Below are 25781 nucleotides of genomic sequence, written 5' to 3' on the forward strand. Positions count from 1 at the left end.
CAAGGCTGCAGATCCTGTTACTGCCACCTTTATCAGGCCACTTCCCATCTCCTCAGAGCAGATAAGGGTTGCTTGGCCAAGATCCCTGTGCTTACAGGCACGATGTCCAGTGCTAATGGCTCTTTATCAGCTCATCCCCTGCCAGCTCTCGCAGCCCAGGAGGTGGTGGAGCCTCGCTGGGCACAGACCTGCCTTTCCTCCGGGTTTCGCAGTGCCTGCAGAGAGCACAGCCATAGGGAGCTGCCTGGGCTCTCGCACAGCTCCCCTTGTCCCACGGTGCTGCTGGGGTGTCCCTGGTGGTACTGCTTTGGCATCCCCATGGCCAACAGCCAGGGGAGCTGCTGCTTTGCCTGCCCATGACCTTGCTGGCTGGTGGGCAGCCAGAGCGCGGCCTTGGCGTGGGGAACACGCAGCTCCTCTTCCTTCCTTCGGCCTCGGCTAAGAAAAGGCACCATCCCTGCGTGACAGCGAGGTCTCCATCCAGCCCAGCCGCGGTGCAGGGCCAAGCTCCTCGGTCTGAAGGATCCCATGGAGCACTGATCAGCACAGGGTAAGTGGGGCCCTGGCTTGGGGCACAGTGGTACCCATGGAGGCTGCAGGGAGCAGGCTCCACGTGCCTGGGCACAGCAGCCCTGCAGGGATGCTGTGCAGGCTCCTGGCCAGCCAGGGCCCAGGCCACCGCCGTGCCACCGGCTCGTACCTGGCCTGTGCCTCACCTTGGCTGGGGCTCGGTGCAGGCAGGTCCCTCCCTCGCCTGGCACGGCATCGGAGGAGGAGACAGGCACCGGCCGCCCTCCTCCAGGAGCAGCAGTGAGCCCGGCTGGAGCCAGCGGGGCCGAGCTGGTCACCTCCAACCTGCACAGCACAACCGGGGCACCACACACTTACCCGGCACCACAGGCCCCATGGGCACAGGTAGGAGCCGGTGAGGAGCCCCGTGTGCCATGGGCTGCACCGTGCCCCAGGACAGAGGGTGGGTGCCAGCACCCGGCGCACAAGGAAGGGTCCTGTGGGAGGAGCAGGCTGGATCCTCCCGCTCCAGCACTGCCTGTCCCGGGGCTGGCGGTGCCGGACTTTGCCCATGGGGAGGGAGTGGGTCCGTAGGGAGGGACATTCCCAGTTGGCAGCACCGTGCCCGGGCGAGCTCCGTTGTGGCTCCACCCCGCAGCCAACCTGCGCTGGTGCTTCCACCGTGGCCCATGTCCAGGTGAGGCAGAACACGGTGCCGCGGGCCCCGGCACAGCTCCATGGGCCAGTTCCCGGTGCCCATCCCGCCATGCGAGCCGCAGCAGGCACGTTCCTGCCGCGCTGTACCGGGAGCCCCGGGAACGCGGCGCCGTCGGCTCCCCTGGCACACGAGGCTCCCCATTGTTCAGCGCTGGGGCCCGCTGTTGTGCCCGGGGCTGCCGACGCCTGTCCGGGCGGGCAGCGGGGGCCTCCAGGCAGAAGGAATCGGCAGTGACATTCCCGTAGCCTGGAGACCGCCGTCCCTTTCAGCGGGCAGCCCATTTGAATAAGAATCACCGTGCACACGGGGAAGGGGGGCCCGCCGGCCGCGCCATCCCATCCCCGCCACCGCTCGTTCCTGCCCGCCCAGCCCTTGCCCCTGGCCTTGGCCTCGCCGGACGCCGCAGGACAACAGGTACCGGGGGGGGGAGGGTGTTTGTGGGGCTTAGGGACCCCCGCACCACTGCAACAAGATCCCCAGCCCTGGGCTGGCTCCCGCATGGGGACAGGAAAGATGCGTTTGGGCAGCCAGGCTTTGATCCAGCGGGTGGGAGCGGGCGGCACCGGCGGAGGAGGGAGCACAAAGGGCAGCTCCAGCCTAAAGGCAATAGCGGGAGCGCGGCCAGCGGCCCGGACGGCTCCGGTGCTCCTGGCGCCCATCCCAGGCTGGCCTTGGGGACCCCCCCCAGGGATAACAGTGACACTGGGAGGGATGGATCCGCCCCGAGCAGGGCAGGATGGGCCACGGCACAGCTCGTGTGGTGTCTGGGGGTGCGGGAATGGCCGTGTGCCCGGGTCTGTGTGCAGGGATGGGGCATGGCCATGGGGGCGATCACACCGTGCCACACTGGGGGACTTGGGAACCCGACTTCCCAACCTGATCCTAGTTCCCAGTGCTGTCCCTGGGGTGCACCTCCATGCTGGAGCTGGGAGAAGCCAGGCAGCAGTTGCCATACCCCATTGCCATACCCTGTACACCACCATAGTGTCTCTGTGTTCCCCCCAGGCAGAGCCTGCCGCTGCCCATGGACCTCTTGGCACTCACTCTCCTCCTGGGTAAGCACCAAGCATGGCTGAGCACCCCATGTACCCCGGTGTGGTGGTGCAGGGACCCCAGCCTGGCGGTGGAGTCAGTGGTGACGCTCCCTGGCCCTGACGGCCACAAATCCCATTGGGAATCTCAGCCCTGGTGGGATTAGCGAGTGCCTGACCCAGCTGCTGACTGCCCCCGGCACCGCGCGGCATCCCCTGGTCACGAGGCCCCAGCACTGCTGCCAGCACCTTTCCGGATCATGGAGCTTCGTGCTGCATCGATGGGTCGGGATGCGGGGCTGGGACGGGATGGGGCAGCCGGGGGTGGGAGGGTGCTGGGCAGCATCAGTGTGCACAGACAGGAGGTACCCCATGTCCCTGTGCTCTCTGCAGTGGGGATAGCACCAACGCGCGGTCAGCGGGAACCTGACCCCAGCCACGGATGTGCCCGCGGGAGCTGCTACCCAGCCACCGGGAACCTGCTGGTGGGAAGAGCCCCTCGCCTGAGCGCCACCTCCACGTGTGGGATGCAGGGACCGCAGGAGTACTGCATCGTCAGCCACCTCCAGGTGAGGCCCTGCATGGCTCCACCATGGCTTTGGCATGGCCGGGGCCGCTGAACCCATGCAATGGTGCTGCTCCCGGTGCAGGACTCGGAGAAATGCTTCACCTGCGACTCGCGGGACCCATCCCTGCCCCAGAGCCACCGCATCGAGAACGTCATCTTCCTGAGCGGTCCCAGCGCCCAGCGGACGTGGTGGCAGTCTGAGAATGGTGAGTCCACGGTGGCAGCGGCCTCAGGGCTGCGGCTGTGTGCTGTGCCTTGGGGCTGCATGGCCATGGGACCCTTGGCCATTCACCTCTGTGGCCTTCCCAGGTGTGGAGCACGTCAGCATCCAGCTGGACCTGGAGGCCGAGTTCCACTTCACACACCTCATCATGAAGTTTAAGGTGGGTATCGGTACCTTCTGATGGGATGGGATGGGATGGGATGGGATGGGATGGACCCAGGTCCGTGTTGTGTATCCTGCAGACGTTCCGGCCTGCGGCCATGCTGGTGGAGCGCTCGGCCGACTTTGGGCACAGCTGGAAGGTCTATCGGTACTTTGCCTACAACTGCTCCAAGCTCTTCCCTGGCATTCCCGATCAGCCCTCGGGGCTGGTGGATGAGGTGCTGTGTGACCAGCGCTACTCCGAGATTGAGCCCTCCAGCCATGGGGAGGTGTGTGGGTACAGATGGTGTCTATGGGGTGCTGGGTGTCTATGGGGTCTGGGATCACCCACCCCTTCCTCCTCCCAGGTCATCTTCAAGGTGCTGGACCCCTCCATCCCAGTGGCAGATCCCTACAGCCCGGACATCCAGGGTGCGTGGCTGGGGGGGTGCCAGTGTTGATGGGTGCCAGGGTGGGTGCTGATGGTGCCACCAATCCCCCTCAGACCTGCTGCGCGTCACCAACCTGCGCGTGAACCTCACCAAGCTGCACACGCTGGGGGACAACCTGCTGGACACGCGGCAGGAGGTGCTGCACAAGTACTACTATGCTGTGGATGAGCTGGTGCTGCGCGGGAGCTGCTTCTGCCATGGACACGCTGCCCAATGCTCGCCAGCACCCGGTGCCCCAGCACCCGCAGCACCTGGCATGGTGAGGTGCACACAGCCCCGGTACGGTGCCCCGTGGGATGCAGTGGCCATGCTGAGGTGGGTGCTCGCCCCAACAGGTCCATGGGCGCTGCGTCTGTGAGCACCACACACAAGGACTGAACTGTGAGCGCTGTGAGGACTTCTACCATGACCTACCCTGGCGCCCGGCTGAGGGCTCCAGCACCAACGCCTGCCGCCGTGAGTGCCTCACATGGGCACCATGCAGTGCCCACAGGCTTGGGGCCCCATGTGCTGGGTTGGGGCCATGGGGGATCCTGCGTGTTGTGTGTGGAGGGTTCAGCATCCTGGGGGCCATGGCTTGAGGCTGGGAGTTGAGGGTCTCACGTGTGATGCTTTGTAGTTGGGGTTTGGGTGTTTTTGGGTGCATCCTATCGGATGTGGTGCTGGAGGTTCTGCAGGCAATGGTTTAAGAGGGGTTGGGATGAGGAGCTGCATCCCCATGGTTGGGGTTTGGGTACCACATGCTGTGCCGTGGTACCATCCCCACAGGCTGTGACTGCAACGAGCACTCACGGCGCTGCCACTTTGACATGGCCGTCTTCCTGGCCACCGGCAACACCAGTGGGGCCGTGTGTGACGGCTGCCAGCACAACACCATGGGCCGCCGCTGCCACCTCTGCAAGCCCTTCTACTACCGGCACCCACGCTCCGACATCCGTGCCCCCACCGCCTGCGCCCGTGAGTGCCATGGGACAACAGACCCACAGGTCCCAGTGCCATCAGCCCTGGTCCTACACCTCCCCACGGCCTCTTTCCTTCCCGGCAGCCTGTGACTGTGACCCAGCGGGCTCGCTGGATGGAGGGGCCTGTGACGGGCACACGGACATGGTGCTGGGCATGATCGCGGGGCAGTGCCGCTGCAAGGAGAACGTGGCCGGTCCCCGCTGTGACCGCTGCCGGCACGGTGCCTATGGGCTCAGCCATGGAGACCCCCAGGGATGCCAGCGTGAGCGGGGACATGGATGGGCAGGGGAGGATGAGGGGTGGAGGATGTGGGATGGAGTGATGACTGAGGGGTAGGGATGGGGATGGGGGGATGTGGGATGAGTGAGGGGTGGTGATAGAGGGATGGAGCTAGAGGGTTGTGGAATGGAGGGATGTGGGATGCAGGGAGGTGGGATGCAGGGATATGGGAGGGAGGGCTGATGATGGAGGGATGATGGAAGGATGTAGATTGATGGATCTGGGATGGAGAAATGGGGTGGAAGGATGATGGAGGGTTGGTGATGGACAGATGAAGATGGAGAGGTAGAGATAGAGGGATATGGAATGGAGGGATGTGGAATGGAAGGATGATGGTGGAGGGATGTGGGAAGAAGGGATGGAACTGAGGAACGTGGAATGGAGAGATGGGGATGAAGGAATTGGGACAGTAAGATGAGGATGGAGGAGTGAGGGATGGAAGTACAGGGGATGGGGAGGGAGGACCATGAAGCCTGTGGGCTGCTGTCCTGCATGGCAGACCCTCACATGTGAGTGCATACGTGTGTGGGGCAGCATGCAGGTGTGACCTACGGGGCACAGTGGCCGGCAGCTCCCCCTGCGACCCCATCAGTGGGGACTGCTACTGCAAACGCTTTGTGGCCGGGCGCTCCTGCAGCCAGTGTGTGGTGAGTGCCACAACCTGCCCCATAGCTGCCCCATAGCCTGCCCCATTGCTTGCCTCACAGCTTACCCCCCATCATCCCCCCTTTCATTGCAGCCTGAGTTCTGGGGTCTGAGCTATGATGTGGGAGGCTGCCGGCCCTGCGACTGCGACTTCGGGGGAGCCTACAGCAACCGGTGGGGCACGGGGATAGGGACAGGGCTGGGGGTCAAGTATGGGGTGAGGGAGGGATGGGGACATCGTTGGATGGGTGGGGATAGGGATGTGGAGATAGAGGGGACTGAGAGGTTGGGGTGGAAGGCGGGATACCCCTTCCCAGAGATGGAGGGATGGTGACAGGGATGGAAGCAGGGATGGGTGAGGACCGAGCTAGACGAAAGGACAGAGAGGAACCGGATGGTCACCCCCAGGTGCTCCATGGAGGACGGGGCCTGTCCCTGCCGTCCCCACCTCATGGGGCGTCAGTGCGACCAGGTACAGCCCGGCTTCTTCTGCGCCCCCCTTGACTACTACACCTACGAGGGCGAGCAGGCCACTGGGCACAGCCATGGCCATGGCCAGCTCCCGGTGAGTATCCTGGGGGGGGGTCCCTGTACCACCAACCTGGGCTGTGGCTGCCATGTTCCAGGTATGGCTGTCCCCATCCACATCCACCCATTCCAACCCTGTCCCCACAGGGGGCCATCCGTGCGGAGGCACCCCAGGACTGCCTCGAGTACGACCCTGGGGAGCCAGGGGCACGGAGAGGCCGCCAGAGGCATCACCGCAGCCCCCCCCGTGCCCCCCATCCCCGCAGCGCCTCACGCCGCAGCCGGCAGCAGCCCCCCAGGGTGAGCCCCATGGGCTGTGGGGCATGGAGGGGTGGCCGGTGGCAGCGGGGCTGAGCTGTGCCCATGCTCTGCAGCCGGACGTGGAGGAGGTGGTGCGGGACGGCACCGCGCGCATGGTGACCTGGACGGGCTCCGGGTTCGCCCGGGTGCGGGATGGAGCTGGGCTGACGTTCCACGTGGACAACGTGCCCTACCCCATGGACTACGAGCTGCTGGTGCGCTACGAGCCGGAGGTGAGTGCAGCCATGGGCACAGTGTGTATGGCACAGCATGGCACGGCTCAGCTCTGATGGTGCCTCGCCTGTTGTTGCAGTCGGCTGAAGACTGGGAGGCCGTGGTCAGTGTCAGCTCTCAAGTGCTGCCCACCAGCCCTCGCTGCGGGAACCTGCTGCCCTCCGAGCAGATGTACCGCGAGAGCCTGCCCCACAGCCAGAGGTGAGGATGGGACGGGATAGGATGGGATTGATGGGATGGGGTGGGGATGGAGACAAGGACAGTGCTGTCACATCCCAGAACTGAGGATGAGGATGAGACACATCCTACCACACAGGTGAGGAGGGATGGGGACAGGGACAAGGAAGGTGCTATCCCCTAATCATCCCCATGGTCCTGTTGTGCCCATGCCCCAGCGCCTGCCTCTGCACAGGTATGTGCTGCTGTCCCGGCCCTTCTGCTTCGAGCCCAGCACCCCCTATGAGGTGACCATGAGGCTTCAACGGGCTGGTGTCACCCAACGTCACCCCAGTGCCTTTATCCTCATTGACTCGGTGAGGGGGGGTCCTGCTGTGCCCCTGCCTGGGGCTTGGAGGGGGAGGGAGTGAGGGGCAGGGATGGGGATGATGGGGTGGAATGGGCCATGACCCTTGTCTGGGGTCATGAGGTGGAGATGGAGTGGGAATGGGGATGGGATGGAGAAGGGGATGGGGATGGGGATGGAATAGAATGGAGAAGGGGACACAGTGGGAAAGGGGAATAGGAATAGGGATGGGGATAGGATGGGAATGGGGATGAGGATAGGATGGAGAAGGAGATGGAGTTGGAGAAGGGAATGAGTATGGGGATGGCAATGGAATGGAGAAGGGGATGATGATGGGTATGGGGTGGGGACGGGATATCAATGAAGCAGGGGACATTGATGGAGTTGGGGTTGGCCTTGGGGATGTCAATGGGGATAAGGAAGCCTGTGGGGATGTCAGTGTGTGTGGGAGCATCAATGGAGCCGGTGCTGTTGATGGGGCTGGGGTGGTCGAGCCCCCCTGGGAGCAGGGGCAGGGTCCCACATCGGGATGTTCCTGTGACCCCATCCCACCCCGTCCCCTCCCGCTGCCCGGCGCAGCTCGTGCTGCTGCCGCGGGTGTTGGAGCTGCCGGGGCTGCACGGGGCTGAGGCGGCGCCGCGGCTGGAGGAGCTGGAGCGGTACCGGTGCCTGGAGGCGTTCCGCATGGCCCCGCCGCCCGCCCTGGCGCAGGCCTGCGCCCGCCTGCTCTGCAGCGTGTCTGCCCTGATGCACGGCGGAGCCCTGCGTGAGTGCGGGAGCAATGGGGCGGGCAGGGCTCAGGGGGCCGGCAGGGGCAGGGCAGCCCCGGCCTCACGCTGTCCCGTTGCCTGCAGCCTGCCAGTGTGACCCGCAGGGCTCCCGCAGCAGCGAGTGCCAGCCCCAGGGCGGGCAGTGCCAGTGCAAGCCCCATGTTCTCGGCCGGCGCTGTGACCGCTGCGCCCCGGGCAGCTACGGCTTTGGGTCTCTGGGCTGCAGCCGTGAGTAGGGGGCGTCTGTGCCCTGCTGTCCTGCAGCCTATGGGTTGGGTCCCAGTTCCCCTTCTGCCCATCCACCTATTCGTCCGTCCGTCCGTCCGTCCACCCATCCATCCATCCATCCACCCATCCATCCATCCATCCATCCACCCATCCATCCATCCATCTATCCATCCATCCATCCATCCTGCACTGACTCCGCTGTCAATCCACCTATCCATCTGCCACCCATGTGTCCCCATGAGCCCTCCTATGATGTAGCCTGTGGGTTGGGCATGCAATGGGTGCCAGTCTCCTGTCTGTCTCTTCCTGTGTCCCTGCACCATAAGCTGACCCATCCCTGCTGTCCCGCAGCCTGCGCCTGCTCCACAGAGGGCTCGGTGTCCCAGCTGTGTGATGCAGTGAGCGGGCAGTGCCGGTGCCAGCCCGGCGCCATGGGCCGACGCTGTGACCAGTGCCAGCCCGGCCACTGGGGCTTCCCGTCCTGCCGGCCCTGCCAGTGCAACGGGCACGCGGAGGAGTGCGACCCGCACACAGGGAGCTGCCTGCGCTGCCGCGACCACACTACTGGCCGGCACTGCGAGAGGTGAGTGCAGGCAACAGCGTGGTGTGGGATGGGACAGGTACAATTGGATGGGATAGAATGGGATATGATGCTATGGGATATGATGAATAGGATGGATGAGATGAGTAGGGATGGGATGGATATGATGGGGTGGGATAGGATGGAATATGATGGTATGGAATATGATGGGATGGATGGGATGAGATGGGATATGATGGCATGGCATGGCATGGATGAGATGGGATGGGATGGTGGGATGGGATATGATGGATGAGATGGACCCCTGGTTACCCCTCATCCTCACAGGTGCCAGGACGGTTACTACGGGGACCCAGTGCTGGGCTCAGGGCAGCAGTGCCGGCCCTGCCCCTGCCCTGGCTACCCTGGTACACGGTACTACCATGGGAGTGCCTGCCATGCTGACCAGGAGACCCACCACATCATCTGCCTCTGTGCACCTGGATATGCTGGTGAGGGGCAGAGCAGGACCCCCTCTGGCACCAGGGCTGCGGGACCCCGGCACCCACAGCCTCCACCCATCCATCCATCCACCCATCCATCCTTCCATCCATCCATCCTTCCATCCATCCTTCCATCCATCCATCCATCCTTCCATCCTTCCATCCATCCACCCATCCATCCATCCATCCATCCACCCATCCATCCATCCATCCATCCTTCCATCCATCCATCCATCCTTCCATCCATCCTTCCATCCATCCATCCTTCCATCCTTCCATCCATCCACCCATCCATCCATCCTTCCATCCACCCACCCACCCATCCACCCATCCCTCCCTCCCTCCCTCCCTCCCTCCAGGGCCCCGCTGTGACCACTGCTCCCCGGGATACTTCGGAGCACCGGAGATGGAGGGAGGCATGTGCCGGCCCTGCCAGTGCAACAACAACATCGACACCAGCGACCCGGGCGCCTGTGACCCCCACACTGGGCACTGCCTGCGCTGCCTGTACCACACTGCTGGACCCCGCTGCACCCTCTGCCAGCCCGGATACTATGGCAATGCCCTGCAGCGCAGCTGCCGGCGTGAGCTGTGCTGGGCTTTGGGGTAGAGGGGAGGTCGGGGGCATGCAGGGGCTTGGGATGAGGTTTGGGGCTGCATTGCAAGGGGGAGATTGGGGTTGTGCAAGGGGGCTGGCCTGGGAAATTTTTGTGGGTGTCTGAGGGTTTGAGGCTGGTGAGGTTTAGGAAGACAAACACTATTTAAGCAACCCGTCATTGCATAGAGCTGTTTAGGTTGGAAAAGACCTTTAAGGTCATCCAACCATTAATCCAGCATTGCCAAGTGTACCACTAAACCGTGTTTCTCAGTGCCACGTCTATACATCTTTTAAACACCTCCAGGATGTCACTCCACCACTTGGGGCTGTTGGGGGGATTTGGCATGGGATAGGAATCAGGGTTGGGGGGTGTTAGGATTGGGGGTGTTGGAGCTGTGCGTGGGTTCAGGGCCAGGTGCGAGGGGCTTCACCTGGGTTGGGGGTACGGGCTGAGCCCCATGTAGCTGCTCATCACCCACAGGCTGTGGCTGTGATCCACGGGGAACCCTGGCCTCCCACTGTACCACTGGCTCCTGCAACTGCGACCATGGCACCGGCGCCTGCGCCTGCCGGCCCAACGTGGTGGGCAAGAGCTGTGACCGCTGCGCACCCCACTTCTGGAGCCTGGGGGGGCTGGGAGGCTGTGAGCCCTGCGGATGCCACCCCACACACTCCCTGCACCCTGCCTGTGATGCGGTGAGACCCCGGCACCCTGCACGGCCCCGCTGCCCTCCCGGTGCCCAGTGAGCTGCCCAGCTGAGCACACCACTCGCTGCAGGTGACAGGGCAGTGCCAGTGCCGGCCCGGCTTCGGAGGCCGTGTCTGCTCCCAGTGCCAGGAGCATCACTGGGGAGACCCCGAGCAGGAGTGCCGAGGTGAGACTCGTCCCAGGGACCGGGACACGTGGGGTGTGGGGGATCCTGTGTGCTTGGTGGGACTCTAGGGGTGGCACTGGGGACATGGTGGGACCGTGGGGACATGGGCACCTTAGAAACACAATGGAATGCTGGGGACATGATAGACCCTGGGGATATAGTGGGATTCTGGGGACATGGGGGACCCTGGAGCTGTAAGGGAATGCTGGGGACATGGTAGTTCCTCAGGGATATGGAGGACTCGGGGGTCCCTGAGTACGTGGTGGGACTGTGGGAACACAGAAGACCTTGGGGACATGGGACCCTTCCGGACATGAGGGATCCTGGAGTGTAGTGGGATGCTGGGGACATGATGGGACGCTGAGGACATGATGGGACCCTGGGGACATGGAGGACTCAGGGGACCCTGAGTACATAGTGGGAATGTTGGGACACAGGAGACCCTGGGGACACGGTGGGACTCTGGAGACACAGGGCATTATATTGGGATGCTGGGATCACTGTGAGGACACGGCAACCCCTGGAGTGACCAGGACACACCACTGCCTTTCTCCACAGCCTGTGACTGCGAGCCACTGGGTGCTGAGAGCCCGCAGTGCGAGCAGGCCAGCGGGCAGTGCCGGTGCCAGCCAGGCTTCAGTGGGCAGCGCTGTGACCGCTGCCAGCGCGGCTTCCAGGAGGTGTTCCCGCGCTGCTCACCCTGCCACCCCTGCTTCGGGCAGTGGGACCGGGCCCTGGGCCTCCTGCGGGATGGGCTGCGGCGCCTCGGGGAGCAGGCACAGGCGCTGCGGGATGGGGGGTCCCTGTCCCCTCTCAGCCCCCGCCGCCTGCGGGCGCTGCAGGAGTCACTGGGGCGTGTGGAGCAGCTGCTGGGTGAGGGGGGCAGCGCTGGGGGCCCCCTCCTCGACACACTGCCAGGGCGGCTGGATGGCACCAGGCAAGTGTGTGCAGTAGCCTGTGGTAAAGGGACCCCAATGTGGTCACCCAGATGGCTTAACACCTCTCTGCCCCCTCTAAGGATGGAGCTGGATGACTTCTGGAAGCAGCTCCAAGAGCTGGAGCAACAGTTGGATCAGCTGGCACAGGCAGATGTGCAGCACCACGACCAGATAGCTGTGCTGAGCCGCGAGCTGGGGGGTCTCAACCGAACTGCTTCCCACCTCCAAACCCTCCTCAGCACTGTGTCGGCAGCCGGATTCAGTGGTAAGAGCACCCAGTGGGGACTGGGGGTTTCGGAGGCACCCACCCAGCCCAACCCTGATCCCAGCACTTGCAGAGTCCTACCACAGCATCCTTGCATCGGTGGAGGGCTCGCGGCTGGCAGAGGCAGCGGCCAATGGCACTGCTGGTGAGGTGGCCGGGGCACAGGCCACGCAGCAGGCAGCAGAGCGGGTGCTACGGCAGCGGGGAGATGCGTTCCGCCGGGGCACCGCTGCCGCGCGCAAATCCCTGCGAGAGGCACAGAAACGGGTGATGGGGCTCAGCACTGCCAGGGTCAATGAAAAGGTGAGAGTGGAACCAGTGGGGGCACAAAGAGGTGAATGGGGGGAGATCCCCGCACTGGGTGGCACAGGGATCTCCCCCCATGTGGTGTGTTGAGTTGCCGTCTCCACCATTGGTATCACCATAGATTTGTGGGGCACCTGGGGACCGGAGCTGCGAGCAAGCGCCTTGTGGAGGAGCCTTGTGCCGGGATGATGCAGGGATGCGGCACTGCGGTGGCACAGTGTGCATGGGGGCACTGCCTGTCTCAGCTCGAGCCCTGAGCAGTGCCCATAATGCATCGCAGCAGCTGGAGGTGGCACTGGGGCAGCTGGGTATTGTGGCACAGAAGGTAGGGTTGATGGCTCCATGGCACTTTTTGGGGTCCCTTTGTGTTCCCTTTGCATGTTCTGCTTCTGTGCTTTCTATGACACTTTGTGTGTTCCCTTGTGCATCCTGCTTATTCATGTCCCCAGGCATGTCATAGACATGGACAATCCCAGAGTGGTTTGGGTTGGAAGGGACCTTAAAGCTCATCCAGTTCCAACCCCTGCCACGGGCAGGGACCCCTTCCACTGGAGCAGCTTGCTCCAAGCCCCTGTGTCCAACCTGGCCTTGAACACTGCCAGGGATGGGGCAGCCACAGCTTCTCTGGGCACCCTGTGCCAGCGCCTCAGCACCCTCACAGGGAAGAGCTTCTGCCTAAGAGCTCATCTCAGTCTCCCCTCTGGCAGGTTAAAGCCATCCCCCCTTGTCCTGTCACTACATGTCTTTGTAAAACGTCTCTGTTAATGCCCCTTTGGAGATACCTCTTATGACACTTGTATGCCCCCTTGACCCACTGCTGCACTCCCATGCCTTCTTGTGCCCCCTTTGCACACCCCATTACACCCCCTTGCATGCCCCCATCTTGTCCCGTGCATATCCCCTCATACCCCCTGCTCACCCTGCCCATGCCCACCCCACATCCCACAGACACAGGAGGTGCAGGAGCTGGCGCGGGGTGCACGGAGCCAGGCAGAGGAGGCCCTGGGGCACTCACAGGCCGCCCGCAGCCAGGCAGAGAAGGCGACAGCCCAGCTGAGGGACTTCATCCGCCGAATCAAGGCCTTCCTGGCAGGTAGCACCAGCACTGGGTAGGCTCATGGACACAGTGGGGCTCAGCGCGCCCATCCTGAGCCCACCCTATCCTTGTGTCCCCACAGAGGAGGGAGCCGACCCAGGCAGCATCGAGCTGGTGGCCCAGCAAGTGTTGAACATCTCGCTGCCCAGCAGCCCCAGCCGGATCCAGGAGCTGCTCCAAGAGATGCGGGACAGCATCAGCCAGCTGGAAGGGGTGGATACGGTGCTCAACAGCACGGCACAGGGGCTGGCTGTGGCACAGCGGCTGCTGGAACAGGGACGGGATGCCAGGCAAGTGGTAGGGGATATGTCAGGTGGCAGATTGTGGGGGTCCATCCTCAGTGCTGGCAAAGACTGGAGCTACCTGTGCCACTGCAGGGAGCGAGCGGAGGGTGTGAGGGATGAGCTGTCGGGGACACAGCGGGCACTGGAGGTGGCACGGGCACAGGCAACAGCAGCAGGGAGTGCCCTGCAGAGCGCCAGGGATGCCATCCGAGTGGCTGAGAGCAGAGCCAAGGAGGTGAGAGGCACTGGGGCTGCCAGCATGGAATGGCTGAGGAGTGGGCATGGTGCTTTGGGCATGCTGGGAGTAATGGGGTTGGTGCTGCTGTGGGAATGGAGTGAGTGCCATGGGGAGCGAGGCTGATGCCATGGGCACACCAAGGCTGGTGCCAGGGGGATGCGGATGGGGGTGTGCCAGGGTGGCAGAGCTGGCACCACGGTCACAGCCGGTGCCCGTGCGTGCCCAGGCGGAGCGCAGGCTGCAGGCACTGGAGGGGAAGGAGTCACGGACACAGCAGCGGCTGCAGGAGCTGGGGCAGAGCATTACTGCACTGCAGGAGCAGGGCCAGGACACCCGCCGCATGGCGCAGCGAGCCAAGGATGGGGCACAGCGCGCCACCGCCACTGCCGGGATGCTCAGTCAGGTGAGGCCCAGCCCTGCCATGGAGTACGGGGTGACAGTGGGCGCTCAACCTCACCGTGCCTGTGTGCCACCAGGACCTGGCGCAGGTAACGCAGCGCTACATGGTGCTGAAAACTCGGGTGAGCGTGCTGGACGGAGTGCCCGGCAGCGCCCTGCAGCGTGTGACACGGCTGACGGCTGAGGCTCGGGACCTCCTGGACAAGGCCAGCACCAGCAAGAGGAAGCTGGAAGGTGAGGAAGAGTGTGTGGTAGGGGCATTGCTCAGCATTGTGGTCTCAGTGCCCTCCTCCCTGTGCACGTCTCCCCTTATCCCCTGGGGCTGGTTCCCCAGGGGTGGAGCATGCTGACATGAGGGGGGGCTGTGCCCTGACCGTGCCCCCCATCCCGCAGAGCTGGAGCAGCACTTTGGGGCCAACGAGCGGGCGATGGCAGCGAAGGCAACACGACTGCAGGCTCTGGAGCAGCGGGTCTGGGGGCTGCTGGAGGAGATCCGGGAGAGAGCCAACGCTTACGCCACCTGCTAGGGACCGGCGGCGGGGCCGGGGCTGCCTGCCGGGGCACGGCCGAGGAGCGTCCGCCCCGGTTCCCGCAGCTCCGAGGTCCCGTCTCCTCCGCGGACGCGCCTGCGAATAAAGCCCTGAGCAGTGGCTGTGTCCGGTGTCTGAGTCCTGCCCGCCTCCCGCCTGCCTCCAGCCCGCTCCCGCGCTCCCCGCTCCAGCCGAGATCCGCCCCGCGCTTTCCGCGCAGCCCCGAGCGCTGCGCCCGCCGCCCAGCTCAGGGAAGGGGGGAGGACGGGAGGGACCGGGACGGGAACGGGAACCGGCGGGGCGGGACGGGAACGGGACGGGACGCGACAGCCGGGCACCTGCTGAGCGCTCCCTTTGAGCGCACTTTGCGCCCCTTTTGCGCGCACTTTGCGCCCCAGTTGCGTCCCCGCGATGCGGAACCCCAGTGCCCTCCTGCTGCTGCCGCTGCTGGCCGGTGAGTCCGCGTCCTCACTTCCCGCTCCAGCGGGGCCCGGTGTGGGCCAGGGTCCGGTCCCGCACTCCTGTTTCCGGGCAGCCGCGGAAGGGGCCTCGGGAGGTGTGGGGGGGAGCCCCGGTCCCGGCCCCCCTTCAAGCGTCTTTAACCGGCTGCTGGACCATAGGGCTTGGGGGGACCTCCGTCCCAGACCCCCCTCAGGTCTGCGCCCTTGGGAGCTGCTACCCGGCCACTGGGGACCTGCTGGTGGGGCGAGCCCCCCGCCTGAGCACCACCTCCACCTGTGGGCTGCGGCGGCCACAGCCCTACTGCATCGTCAGCCACCTCCAGGTGAGCGGGATGGGGGCCCCGTGGGGACTGGGGGGCACTGGGAGGGGATGGGGGGCATGGGGACACACGCCACCAAGCCTCCCGCTCGCAGGAGGAGAAGAAGTGCTTCATCTGCGACTCGCGGCGGCCCTACGATGCCCGTGCCAACGCCAACAGCCACCGCATCGAGAACGTGGTCACCACCTTTGCTCCCCGGCCCAAGAAAGCCTGGTGGCAGTCGGAGAACGGTGAGCGGCGGGCGGGAGCGTCCCGGGGGGCTCCGCTTCCCGTCCTCCCACGCTGAGGAAGCGTGACTCAGCCAGCGCACATGGACGCGCCCCTGGACCGTGGCCGGGCGGGGGGGACCCACACGGGTGGGTGCTCCCCACAGCCACACGTGCCATCCCCCAGGCGTGGAGCACGTCAGCATCCAGCTGGACCTGGAGGCCGAGTTCCACTTCACACACCTCATCATGACCTTCAAGGTGGGTCCTGACACGTGGGTACCAAGGATGGGATGGGATGGGATGGACCCAGGTCCATGCTGGGTGTCCCGCAGACGTTCCGGCCTGCGGCCATGCTGGTGGAGCGCTCGGCTGACTTCGGGCGCAGCTGGAAGGTCTATCGGTACTTCGCCTATGATTGTGCCACCTCCTTCCCCCACATCCCCCATGGGCCCCCGCGCCACATTGACGACGTGGTCTGCGAGTCCCGCTACTCCGACATCGAGCCCTCCACCGAGGGGGAGGTGAGGCCCTGACAGCACCCCTGGAGGGTCTGGGGACCCTCCTTGCTCTGCCCTCATCACCCTGTTGTGTCCCCCCTCCCCAGGTCATCTACCGGGTGCTGGACCCCTCCATCCCCATCCGGGACCCCTACAGCCCTGACATCCAGAGTGAGTCGCCCACCCCGGGCTCCTGCCTGGCTGCTCTATTTTGGGTGCAGCTATTTTGGCCACTGTCTCCCTGCTCTGAGCCCCACAGTGGGGTCAGGGCCAGATCCAGCTTGAGGGGCTCAGCCTTCTCCTGCACCCATCCTGTGGGAGCTGCTAAAGTTTGGGCTGCATCAGGGTGAGGGCAGGGAGATGCTGTGCTGGAGCTTTGCCCAGCACCAAGCAGCAGCATGGTGCGGGATGGGGTTGGAGATGGGCAGAGGAGCCAGCTGGGTGCAGGACGCAGTGGGTTAATCACGCAGGGCTAAATTTAGGCTGGGAGCAGAGGGGAGGAATCTGCAGGGCTTGGCTGCTGGGAAGCTGCAGTCCTGTGGGAGCCGTCCTGTCCTGTCCTGTCCCGTCGGGGCCCCCACGCTGCACCCACCAGGAACAGCCCCCATCAGTGAGGAGCCCTTGCCCAGGGTGCTTGTTCCACACTGATGTGGTCCCATCCTGCATGGTGGGGTGTGCAGACCCCTGGTCCATGGCACAGCTTGACGTGCACAACCACGTGCAGGGGAGTTGAGCCACCAGGCTACATGCAGCCACGTGCAACCACTTGCCTGTGAGCCAAATCACACACAGCCCGGTGCCAAGAAGCTGTGCTACAGGAAGCCATAGGCAGCACAGTGCGATGGTGGGAAGCCCTGTATGGACTCCCCGTACCACAAACAGCATGGACCAGCTCAGCAACCCCGTACTGATGGAGGTCTCTCCTCACTCCAGACCTGCTGCGCGTCACCAACCTGCGTGTAAACCTCACCAAGCTGCACACGCTGGGGGACAACCTGCTGGACACGCGGCGGGAGATCCGGGAGAAGTACTACTATGCGCTGTATGAGCTGGTGCTGCGCGGGAACTGCTTCTGCTACGGACATGCCTCTGAGTGTGCCCCGCTCAGCGGGGCCCCTGCCACCACCGATGGCATGGTAGGGTGATACGGCACGCCACGTGTCCTGCTGGGGCTGGGTAGCTGTGCTCCCTGGTTCCGCAGCCCCTTACTGTGGCATCCGGCAGGTCCATGGGCGCTGTGTCTGCAAGCACCACACACAAGGACTGAACTGTGAGCGCTGTGAGGACTTCTACCATGACCTACCCTGGCGCCCGGCTGAGGGCTCCAGCACCAACGCCTGCCGCCGTGAGTGCCTCAGTGCTGGGACAAGGGGATTTGGGGTGCTGGATGGGGAGAGCCGCAGGCTGTGGTTTGGGGAGGTTGGGGTGCTGGTTTAAGAGGGGTCAGGGCTGGGGGTGTTGGGCAATGGGGGTGCTATGGGCCAGGTTTGGGTACCACATGCTGTGCCGTGTTGCCGTTCCTGCAGGCTGTGACTGCAACGAGCACTCACGGCGCTGCCACTTCGACATGGCCGTCTTCCTGGCCACCGGCAACACCAGTGGGGCCGTGTGTGACGGCTGCCAGCACAACACCATGGGCCGCCGCTGCCACCTCTGCAAGCCCTTCTACTACAAGGACCCCAGCAAGGACCTGCGGGACCCCGCAGTGTGCCGGGGTCAGTGCAGGGGGGTGCATGGCATGGGACGGGGTGCACGGGGTGTGCTGGATGCTGGGGGTGCTGACCTGCCTGTGTCCCCAGCCTGCAACTGTGACCCCGAGGGCTCTCTGGATGGTGGGCTGTGTGACGGCGCTGACGACCCAGCCCGGGGGCTGATCGCAGGGCAGTGCCGCTGCAAGGAGCACGTGGCCGGTCCCCGCTGCGACCGCTGCAGACCCGGCTTCTTCGGCCTCAGTGCCACCAACCCGCAGGGCTGCCAGCGTAGGTACCGGGGCAGCACCCACCAGGGTTGGGTGTGTGGTGTGGCCTCACCAGACACTGCTGTCTCTCCATGCAGGGTGCCAGTGTGACCCCCGTGGCACAGTGGCCGAGGGCAGCCAGTGCGACCCTGTGAGTGGTGAGTGCTTCTGCAAGAGGCTGGTGACCAGGCGCCACTGCAACCAGTGCTTGGTGAGTGGGGATGTGCGTGGCACATGGGTGCATGTATGGTGCTCGGGAGCTATGCACAGTGCTTGACACCATGCACTATGGTTGGGGCCATGCATGGTGGCATGGTTTAGTGGTGGACTTGGCAGTGCTGTGGTAAAAATTGGATCTGATGATCTTAAAGGTCTTTTCCAACCTGGCTGATTCCATGATTCTATGATTCTATGATGCCTGGGGCCATGCACTCCCTGACCCCCTTTTCCTCTGCAGCCCGAACACTGGGGGCTGAGCCATGATGCCCCAGGCTGCCGGCCCTGTGAATGCGATGTGGGGGGTGCCCGCAACAACCTGTGAGTCTTCATGGGGACACAAGGGCCATGGGGCATTGCTGCTGGCATCAGGGCTGATGGTGGTGCTGGGTACCAGGTGTGCCATGGAGACGGGACAGTGCCAGTGCCGCAGCCACGTGGTGGGACGACAGTGTGACCGAGTGGAGCCAGGCTTCTACCGCATCAACCTGGACCATTACACCTACGAGTCTGAGGATGCTCGGCTCCATAAGGTAAGGGATGAAGGTGTCCCAGGAGGGTACATGAGCGCAGCGGGTGGCTCTTTGCAGGGTCCCCAAGGTGCAGGCACCACTCTGCCCTATGGGCCTGACAGACCAGGCAGTTTTGGGGTCCCACCTCACAACCCTCCCTTGCACCAGGGCTCAGTGGTGGAGCGTGAGCCCCCCACGGACCGCCCGGCTTCCTGGACCGGGACAGGCTTTGCCCACATGGTGGAGGGTGGCTGGCTGGAGTTCCACGTGAGCGATGTGCCCTTCTCCATGGAGTATGATGTGATCATCCGCTATGAGCCCCAGGTGAGCACCCGATGGTGAAGCCGGTGGAGGGATGTATCACCACCCTGAGAGCTGGTAGTGGGGCGTACTGGATGGTGAGCCCTTTAGGCGCAGCCCTTTCTCCGTCTGCAGCACCCAGAGACCTGGCAGGAGGTGAGGGTGAAGGTGCTGCGCCCCAGCCCTGTCTCTGCCAGCAGTCCTTGTGGGAACACCATCCCGGCTGATGACCAGCTCTCTACCAGCCTCCCATCTGGTGCCAGGTGAGCACTGAGCCGGGATGAGGCTGTGCAAGGGCTCATAGCAGGCATTTGGCTGCCATGCTCTGCTTTGCCCCTGCCCAGGTATGTGGTGCTGCCGCAGCCCATCTGCCTGGAGCGGGGAGTCTCCTACACCATCCGAGTGGAGCTGGGCTGTGCCTCCACTCGGCAGGATCCCAGCGCCAGCGTGCTCATCGATTCGGTGAGGGGCAGCCTGCAGGGATAGGGCAAAGGGAATGGCTTTAACCTGCCCGTGGTAGGGTCAGGATGTGGCTGTACAGCACACAGGGAGAGACAGGCACGCCATCTCACTGACTTGCCCCCTGCAGCTGGTACTGATGCCCCGTTACTCCTCACTGGAGATGTTCATCGCGGGCGACCCCATCTCCATGAAGCGCCGCGAGACCTTCGAGCGGTACCGCTGTGCCCAGCCCTTCTACGCAGCGGGTCCCTCGCCTGTGGCTGAGCCCTGCGCCAGGCTCCTGCACAGCCTGTCCGCCATCCTGCACGATGGGGCACTGCGTGAGTCTGGCCCTGCACCCCATTGTCCCCTGTGCTGTGGTGGCAGTGCTCACCCCGCTCTCTGCCCGCAGCCTGCCTCTGCGACCCCCAGGGCTCCACCAGCGCCGAGTGCCAGCCCCAGGGTGGGCAGTGCCAGTGCAAACCCAGTGTTATGGGGCGGCGCTGCCACCACTGTTCCCCGGGCACCTTTGGCTTTGGGACCAGTGGGTGCCGAGGTGAGTGCTGCAGGGATGTGCCAGAGGAGCCTGGGGGTGCGGGGGCGGGATGCTCCCCATAGCCCAGGGTCAGACTCCATGGGTGCCATGCCTTCCAGCATGCCAGTGCAGCAGGGAGGGGTCGGTGAGCCCCATCTGTGACACCACCACGGGGCAGTGCTCCTGCCGGGAGGGTGCCCATGGCTCACGTTGTGACCGCTGCCAGCCTGGCCACTGGGGCTTCCCGTCCTGCCGACCCTGCCAGTGCAACGGGCACGCGGAGGAGTGCGACCCACGCACTGGCAGCTGCCTGCGCTGCCGCGACCACACCGATGGCGAGAGGTGCCAGAGGTAGGTGAGGTGTGCACCGGGAGGAGGACGTGGTGCTGCTGGTGGCCCCTGCTCACCCCCTGCCTGCAGATGTGCAGCTGGGCACTTTGGGAACCCGGCACTGGGCTCCGGGCAGCACTGCCGGCCGTGCCCATGCCCCGATGGACCCGGCAGCCCCCGGCACTTTGCCGCATCCTGCTATCAAGACAGCCGGTCCCGGCAGGTCATCTGCCACTGCAGCCCCGGGTACACAGGTAGGTGCCATGGGAGTCCCCTTGCACTGCCCCATGCTCTGTGCCAGTGGGTACAGGCAGGTTTAGGTACAGTGTACCTGCAGGTCCCCGCTGTGACGAGTGTGCTCCTGGGTACTACGGGGACCCGCAGCAGCCTGGCGGGCGCTGCCTGCCCTGCCAGTGCCACGACAACATTGACATGACCGACCCAGAGGCGTGCGACCGGCGCACGGGGCACTGCCTGCGCTGCCTGTACAACACGGCAGGGCCGCACTGTGCCGAGTGCCAGCCCGGCTTCTACGGGGATGCCACACGGCACAGCTGCCGGCGTGAGTACCCATGGCCACACAGAGATGTTCTTGAGGACCACATGTGCCTGTGGAGTCCCCACAGCCCTGCCCTGCTGTGCCTTGCCTCCTCTGCCCAGCCCTTGCACTGCATTCATATCCTTGTCCCCTTTCCCAACTTGTGCGAGCCCATCTACATCCTCATTTCATACCCATTCCTGTCCCTATTCTTATCCCATCCCCACTGCCCCCCTGAGTCTGTCCCTATCCCGTCTTTATCCCATCTCTATCCTGACCCTGTCCCATCTCCATCTCATCCCCATCAGTGGTCCTCATGCTGTTCACATCCCACCTCCACCTGGTCCCCATCACATCCCTGCCCAATTTCTGTCTCCATCCTGCCTTCACCCTCAGCCACTGCCATCCCAATCCCATCCCTTCCTGTGTCTCCATCCCACCTCCATCCCAGACTTATCCCCATCCTGTCCCTGTCCTCATCCTCTCACCATCCCCTCTCAATCCCCACATTCCTGTCTCTGCTCAGTGCCTGTCTTGTTTCAGGTTGCTCCTGCAACCCGCTGGGCACTGACCCCAGCACCTGCAGTGCCCAGCAGTGCCATTGCGATTTGCACAGTGGGCAGTGCCACTGCCTGCCCAACGTGGAGGGACAAAGCTGTGACCGCTGCAGCCCCAACTTCTGGAACCTGGGCAGTGGGCAGGGCTGCCAGCCCTGTGCCTGCCACCCACAGCACGCCCTGAGCCCTGCCTGCAACCAGGTGAGAGCAGGGACAGGGGAACAGGATGGGGCTGGGGGTGTGCTGCAGCAGTGCCAAACTTTGTGTCATCCAGTTCACAGGGCAGTGCTCGTGCCGGCCAGGCTTTGGGGGCCAGACCTGTGCCGACTGCCAGGAGCAGCACTGGGGTGACCCACGGCAGCAGTGCCGAGGTGAGAGCTGGTGCTGGCAGGGGGGACTATGGCAGGCCCCACAGCACGCTGACACCACTGTCCCCACAGCCTGCGACTGTGACCCCCGTGGCGTCACCAGTGCCCAGTGCCACCGTGGCAGCGGCCACTGTGACTGCCGGCCTGGCATCTCCGGCGTGCGCTGCGATCAGTGCGCACGGGGCTTCTCTGGCACCTTCCCCGCCTGCCAGCCCTGCCACCCCTGCTTCGGGGACTGGGACCGCGTGGTGCAGGACCTGGCTGCGCGCACCCGGGCGCTGGCACAGCACGTCAGCCTCCTGCAGCACACCGGGGCTTCCAGCGCCTTCCAGGGCACCTTCCGGCGGCTGGAGGAGAACCTGGCCACTGTGCGGGACGTTGTGGCCGCCCATAACGCCACCGCCGGTACCACTGCCCACCTCACACATGCCACGGAGGAGCTCCGGTGAGCATCGGGCGCAGGGCATGGCTCATGGGGGGGGCACTGGGAGCAGGTTGTCACCTCATTCCCTTACAGACGGCACATCGAGGAGGCAACAGAGAGGCTGACGCGAGTGGAAGGGGAGCTGACGGCTGCCCAGGATGCCAACTTCAATGCCAGCCACGTGCTGAGTGTGGTGGACCGGGGTGCCCGCGCCCTAAACCACAGCCTGCAGGACCTGGAGCAGCGGCTGCAGGCCCTCAAGACCTCCAATCTCCTTGGTGAGATGTGACACAGAGCTGGGGCAATGGGACCATGGCCGGGGGTCTGATAACGCCCCTGCTTCACCCAGGCGCCTACGACAGCATCCGTGAGGCCTATGGGGAGTCACGGGATGCAGAACGACGAGCAGACGCTTCCACCCGTGCTGTACCCAGCCCCATCAGCGCTTCAGTGGCCACCAGGCACCGCGCCGAGCAGCTCCTGGCCAGTCATAGGGATGACTTCAATCGCCAAAACGCAGCCAGCCGGCGGGCACTGATGGACCTGGCAGCGAGGGCACAGGCGCTGAGCCTGCACCCGCTCAATGAGAAGGTGGGATGTGGGGTGGGGACCATGGGGATGGTGCCTGGAGCCGCACTGAGCCCGCACTGCCATGCAGGTCTGCGGTGCTGCAGGTGATGTGCCCTGCACCGAGAGCCCCTGCGGAGGAGCCGGGTGCCGGGATGAGGATGGGGGACGGCGCTGCGGCGGTCTGAGCTGTGGTGGGGCTGTGTCCACGGCAGACAGTGCACTGGACCGGGCACGCCATGCACAGGAGGAGCTGCAGCAGGCAGCCAACGACATGGTGCAGCTCTCCCACAGGGTACGTGGCACATGGGAGCGGGTGAGAGTGGTTGGCATGGCCGTGTCCCACAGTCCTTGGGACTGGCACTGAGGTCTCTACCCCTGCTCAGGTGGCTGAGGCCAAGGGGAAGGCGGATGAGGCTCGGCTGCGGGCGCAGGCAGTGCTGGACAAGGCGAACCAGACCAGGGCCCGCGTGGAGAGCTCCAACAAGGAGCTGCGGGAGCTCATCAGCCACGTCAAGGCCTTCCTGAGCCGTGAGTGCCGGCATTCCGGGGGGATGGCAACCTGCCCGGCCCCTGCACCGCACTGCATGGTCCCTGCTCTGCATGTGGGGCTATACAACCCCAGCACCACACAGCCCCTACCCCATACCGCGTTGCATGGACCCTGCCCCGCCCCGCCCATCCTGTGAGCTCCAGACATCCTGTGTCACTCCAAGCATCCTCTGTCCCATTACCCTCCTGCCCCGCCCCACGGTTGTACCCCATAATAACCTTCATGGCTCTCCCTCATATTTCCCTCCATGTTTCCCCCCCATATTTCCCCCTCATGTTTCCTCCCCCTGTTTCCTCCCCATTCCCCCCCATGCCTTCCCCTCATGGCTCTTCCTCCATGGTCCCCCACATCCCCTCCACCCCGGGGGTGCTGCCGGAGACACACTGCCATCTCCCACCCTCAGAGGAGGGCGCTGACCCCGAGAGCATCGAGGTGGTGGCCAGCCGTGTGCTGGAGCTGTCGCTGCCGGCTGCGCCGGGGCAGATCCACCGCCTGGCCGAGGAGATCAAGGCGCGGGTGCGCAGCCTGGCCAGCGTGGACGCCATCCTGGAGCAGACGGCCGGCGACGTGCACCAGGCCGGGCAGCTGCTGCAGGAGGCGCAGCAAGCGCGGTGAGCCTGGGGACACGGGGACGTGGGGACCCCCGGAGCGGGCTGGCACTGAGGCCGTGCTGCCCTGGCCGCAGGTCGCGGGCTGAAGGCGTGCGGGACACGGCTGAGGCGGTGCAGCAGGCGCTGGAGGAGGCGCGGCGGGCGCAGGGCATGGTGGAGGAGGCGCTGCAGCTTGCCACGGGTGACATCCAGCACAGCGAGAGAGCACTCGGCACGGTGAGAGCCTCTTCCGCATTGCCTCAGCACGGGCACACCACGGGGATGTGAGCAGCAGGTCGAAGGAGGTGATCCTGCCCCTCTGCTCTGCTCTCGTGAGACCCCACTTGCAGCACTGGCTGCAGTGCTGGTGTCCTCAGCATAAGAGGGACATGGAGCTGACCAGAGCAAGACCAGAGGAGGGCCACAGGGATGAGCAGGGGACTGGAGCACCTCCCGTATGAAGATAGGCTGAGAAAGCTGGGGCTGTTCAGCCTGGAGAAGAGAAGCTGCGTGGAGACCTCAGAGCAGCTTCCAGTATCTGAAGGGGGCCTACAAGGATGCTGGAGAGGGACTCTTCATTAGGGACTGCAGTGACAGAACAAGGGGTAACGGGTTCAAACTGAAACAGGGGAAGTTTAGATTGGATCTAAGGAAGAAATTCTTTACTGAGAGGGTGGTGAGGCACTGGAAGGGGTTGCCCAGGGAGGTTGTGAATGCCCCATCCAAGGCGGTGTTCAAGGCCAGGTTGGATGAGGCCTTGGGTGCCATGGTTTAGTGTGGGGTGTCCCTGCCCATGGCAGGGGGGTTGGAACTGGGTGATCTTAAGGTCCTTTTCAACCCAAACCATTCCACAATTCCCTGTGGGCACCCTGACCATGCCCATGCCACCCCTCCCAGATGCAAGACCAGACAGCAAGCACCGAGCAGCGCCTGGCAGGCGCCATGGGTCAGATCGGGGCGCTGGATGGGCAGATGGATGCCCTGAAGGTGAAACGCGCAAACAACAGCCTGGCCGCCACGCGAGCACAGGAGGCGGCCAGCGCCGCACGGGACCGCGCTGGCGAGGCCAAGCAGGTGGGTGAGCACTGGGGGGACACGGCAGGGGGACTGGCAGGGGTCCCATTGACCATGCCTACCATGCGCAGGTGCTGGAGGGGCCGCTGCGGGACCGGTACCGCACGGCAGAGGAGCTGGTGCAGCACCGTGCAGAGGGCGCGCGGCAGGCGGGCAGCCGGGCACAGCGCCTGCGGGACGAGGCCGCGGGGCTGCTGCAGGATGCGCAGGGCAAGCTGCAGCGGCTGCGAGGTGAAGCTGTGGGCTGCGGGTGGTGGTGGTGATGGTGGCGGGGCTCTGGGCTCATTGTGTGTCCCCATCTCATCCCTGCAGCGCTGGAGGAGGCGTACGAGCGCAACGAGCGGGTGCTGGATGCCAAGGCGGCCCAGCTGGGTGGGCTGGAGGCCAGGATGAGGGACGTGCTGGCCACCATCAACCAGCAGGTCCAGATCTACAACACGTGCCAGTGAGGACACCCCCGAGCCCCCAGAGCCCCTGCCTGCGGTGGGAACGGTGGGGCTGCAGGGCACCTCCTGTGTGAATAAAGTTACAGAGCAAGAGTGCTGTGTTTGCCTGTACTGTGCTGCCTGGTCCCACACTAGGTGTAGGGCACGGCACGGCTGCGGCGGTCTGTGGGGACAGGCAGCAGGCCCCGGTACACCCGGCGTAGGCCCGGCCCGTTGCCATG

The 25781-nt window shown here is 64.6% G+C and overlaps 2 protein-coding genes across 2 annotated transcripts; both read left to right on the forward strand.

The window, feature by feature from the left end:
- Window positions 1-356: 356 nt before the first annotated feature.
- On the forward strand, window positions 357-14662 carry LOC308224882 (laminin subunit beta-2-like; the record flags this gene model as incomplete). The annotated part of the gene is given in 38 exon segments (XM_080625184.1): window positions 357-550; window positions 600-748; window positions 751-762; window positions 765-810; window positions 1290-1469; window positions 2234-2283; window positions 2653-2828; window positions 2910-3033; window positions 3137-3210; window positions 3293-3481; window positions 3560-3623; window positions 3697-3902; window positions 3979-4099; window positions 4412-4600; window positions 4689-4868; window positions 5420-5532; window positions 5625-5704; window positions 5939-6095; window positions 6206-6358; window positions 6433-6591; window positions 6672-6793; window positions 7005-7125; window positions 7695-7881; window positions 7970-8113; window positions 8465-8696; window positions 8982-9145; window positions 9496-9720; window positions 10216-10430; window positions 10513-10609; window positions 11168-11812; window positions 11886-12115; window positions 12240-12443; window positions 13067-13211; window positions 13297-13508; window positions 13596-13733; window positions 13963-14139; window positions 14213-14369; window positions 14529-14662. Coding segments are annotated over 38 exon segments (6165 nt in total).
- Window positions 14663-15076: 414 nt separating this feature from the next.
- LOC308225095 (laminin subunit beta-2-like) lies at window positions 15077-25563 on the forward strand (the record flags this gene model as incomplete). The annotated part of the gene is made up of 33 exons (XM_080625566.1): window positions 15077-15119; window positions 15286-15449; window positions 15541-15676; window positions 15840-15913; window positions 15988-16176; window positions 16260-16323; window positions 17086-17288; window positions 17377-17497; window positions 17679-17867; window positions 17952-18131; window positions 18208-18320; window positions 18567-18646; window positions 18723-18858; window positions 19006-19161; window positions 19273-19400; window positions 19482-19599; window positions 19727-19919; window positions 19991-20134; window positions 20233-20464; window positions 20534-20697; window positions 20781-21005; window positions 21525-21739; window positions 21813-21909; window positions 21979-22351; window positions 22424-22608; window positions 22680-22921; window positions 22989-23192; window positions 23284-23428; window positions 23854-24061; window positions 24136-24277; window positions 24938-25114; window positions 25186-25345; window positions 25427-25563. 33 exons carry the CDS (start codon window positions 15077-15079, stop codon window positions 25561-25563), a joined length of 5337 nt encoding a protein of 1778 aa, XP_080481692.1.
- Between the last annotated feature and the right edge of the window lie 218 nt (window positions 25564-25781).

Source organism: Psittacula echo (assembly GCF_963264785.1).
Source record: "Psittacula echo genome assembly, chromosome: 9".
Taxonomy (NCBI): Eukaryota; Metazoa; Chordata; class Aves; order Psittaciformes; family Psittacidae; genus Psittacula; species Psittacula echo.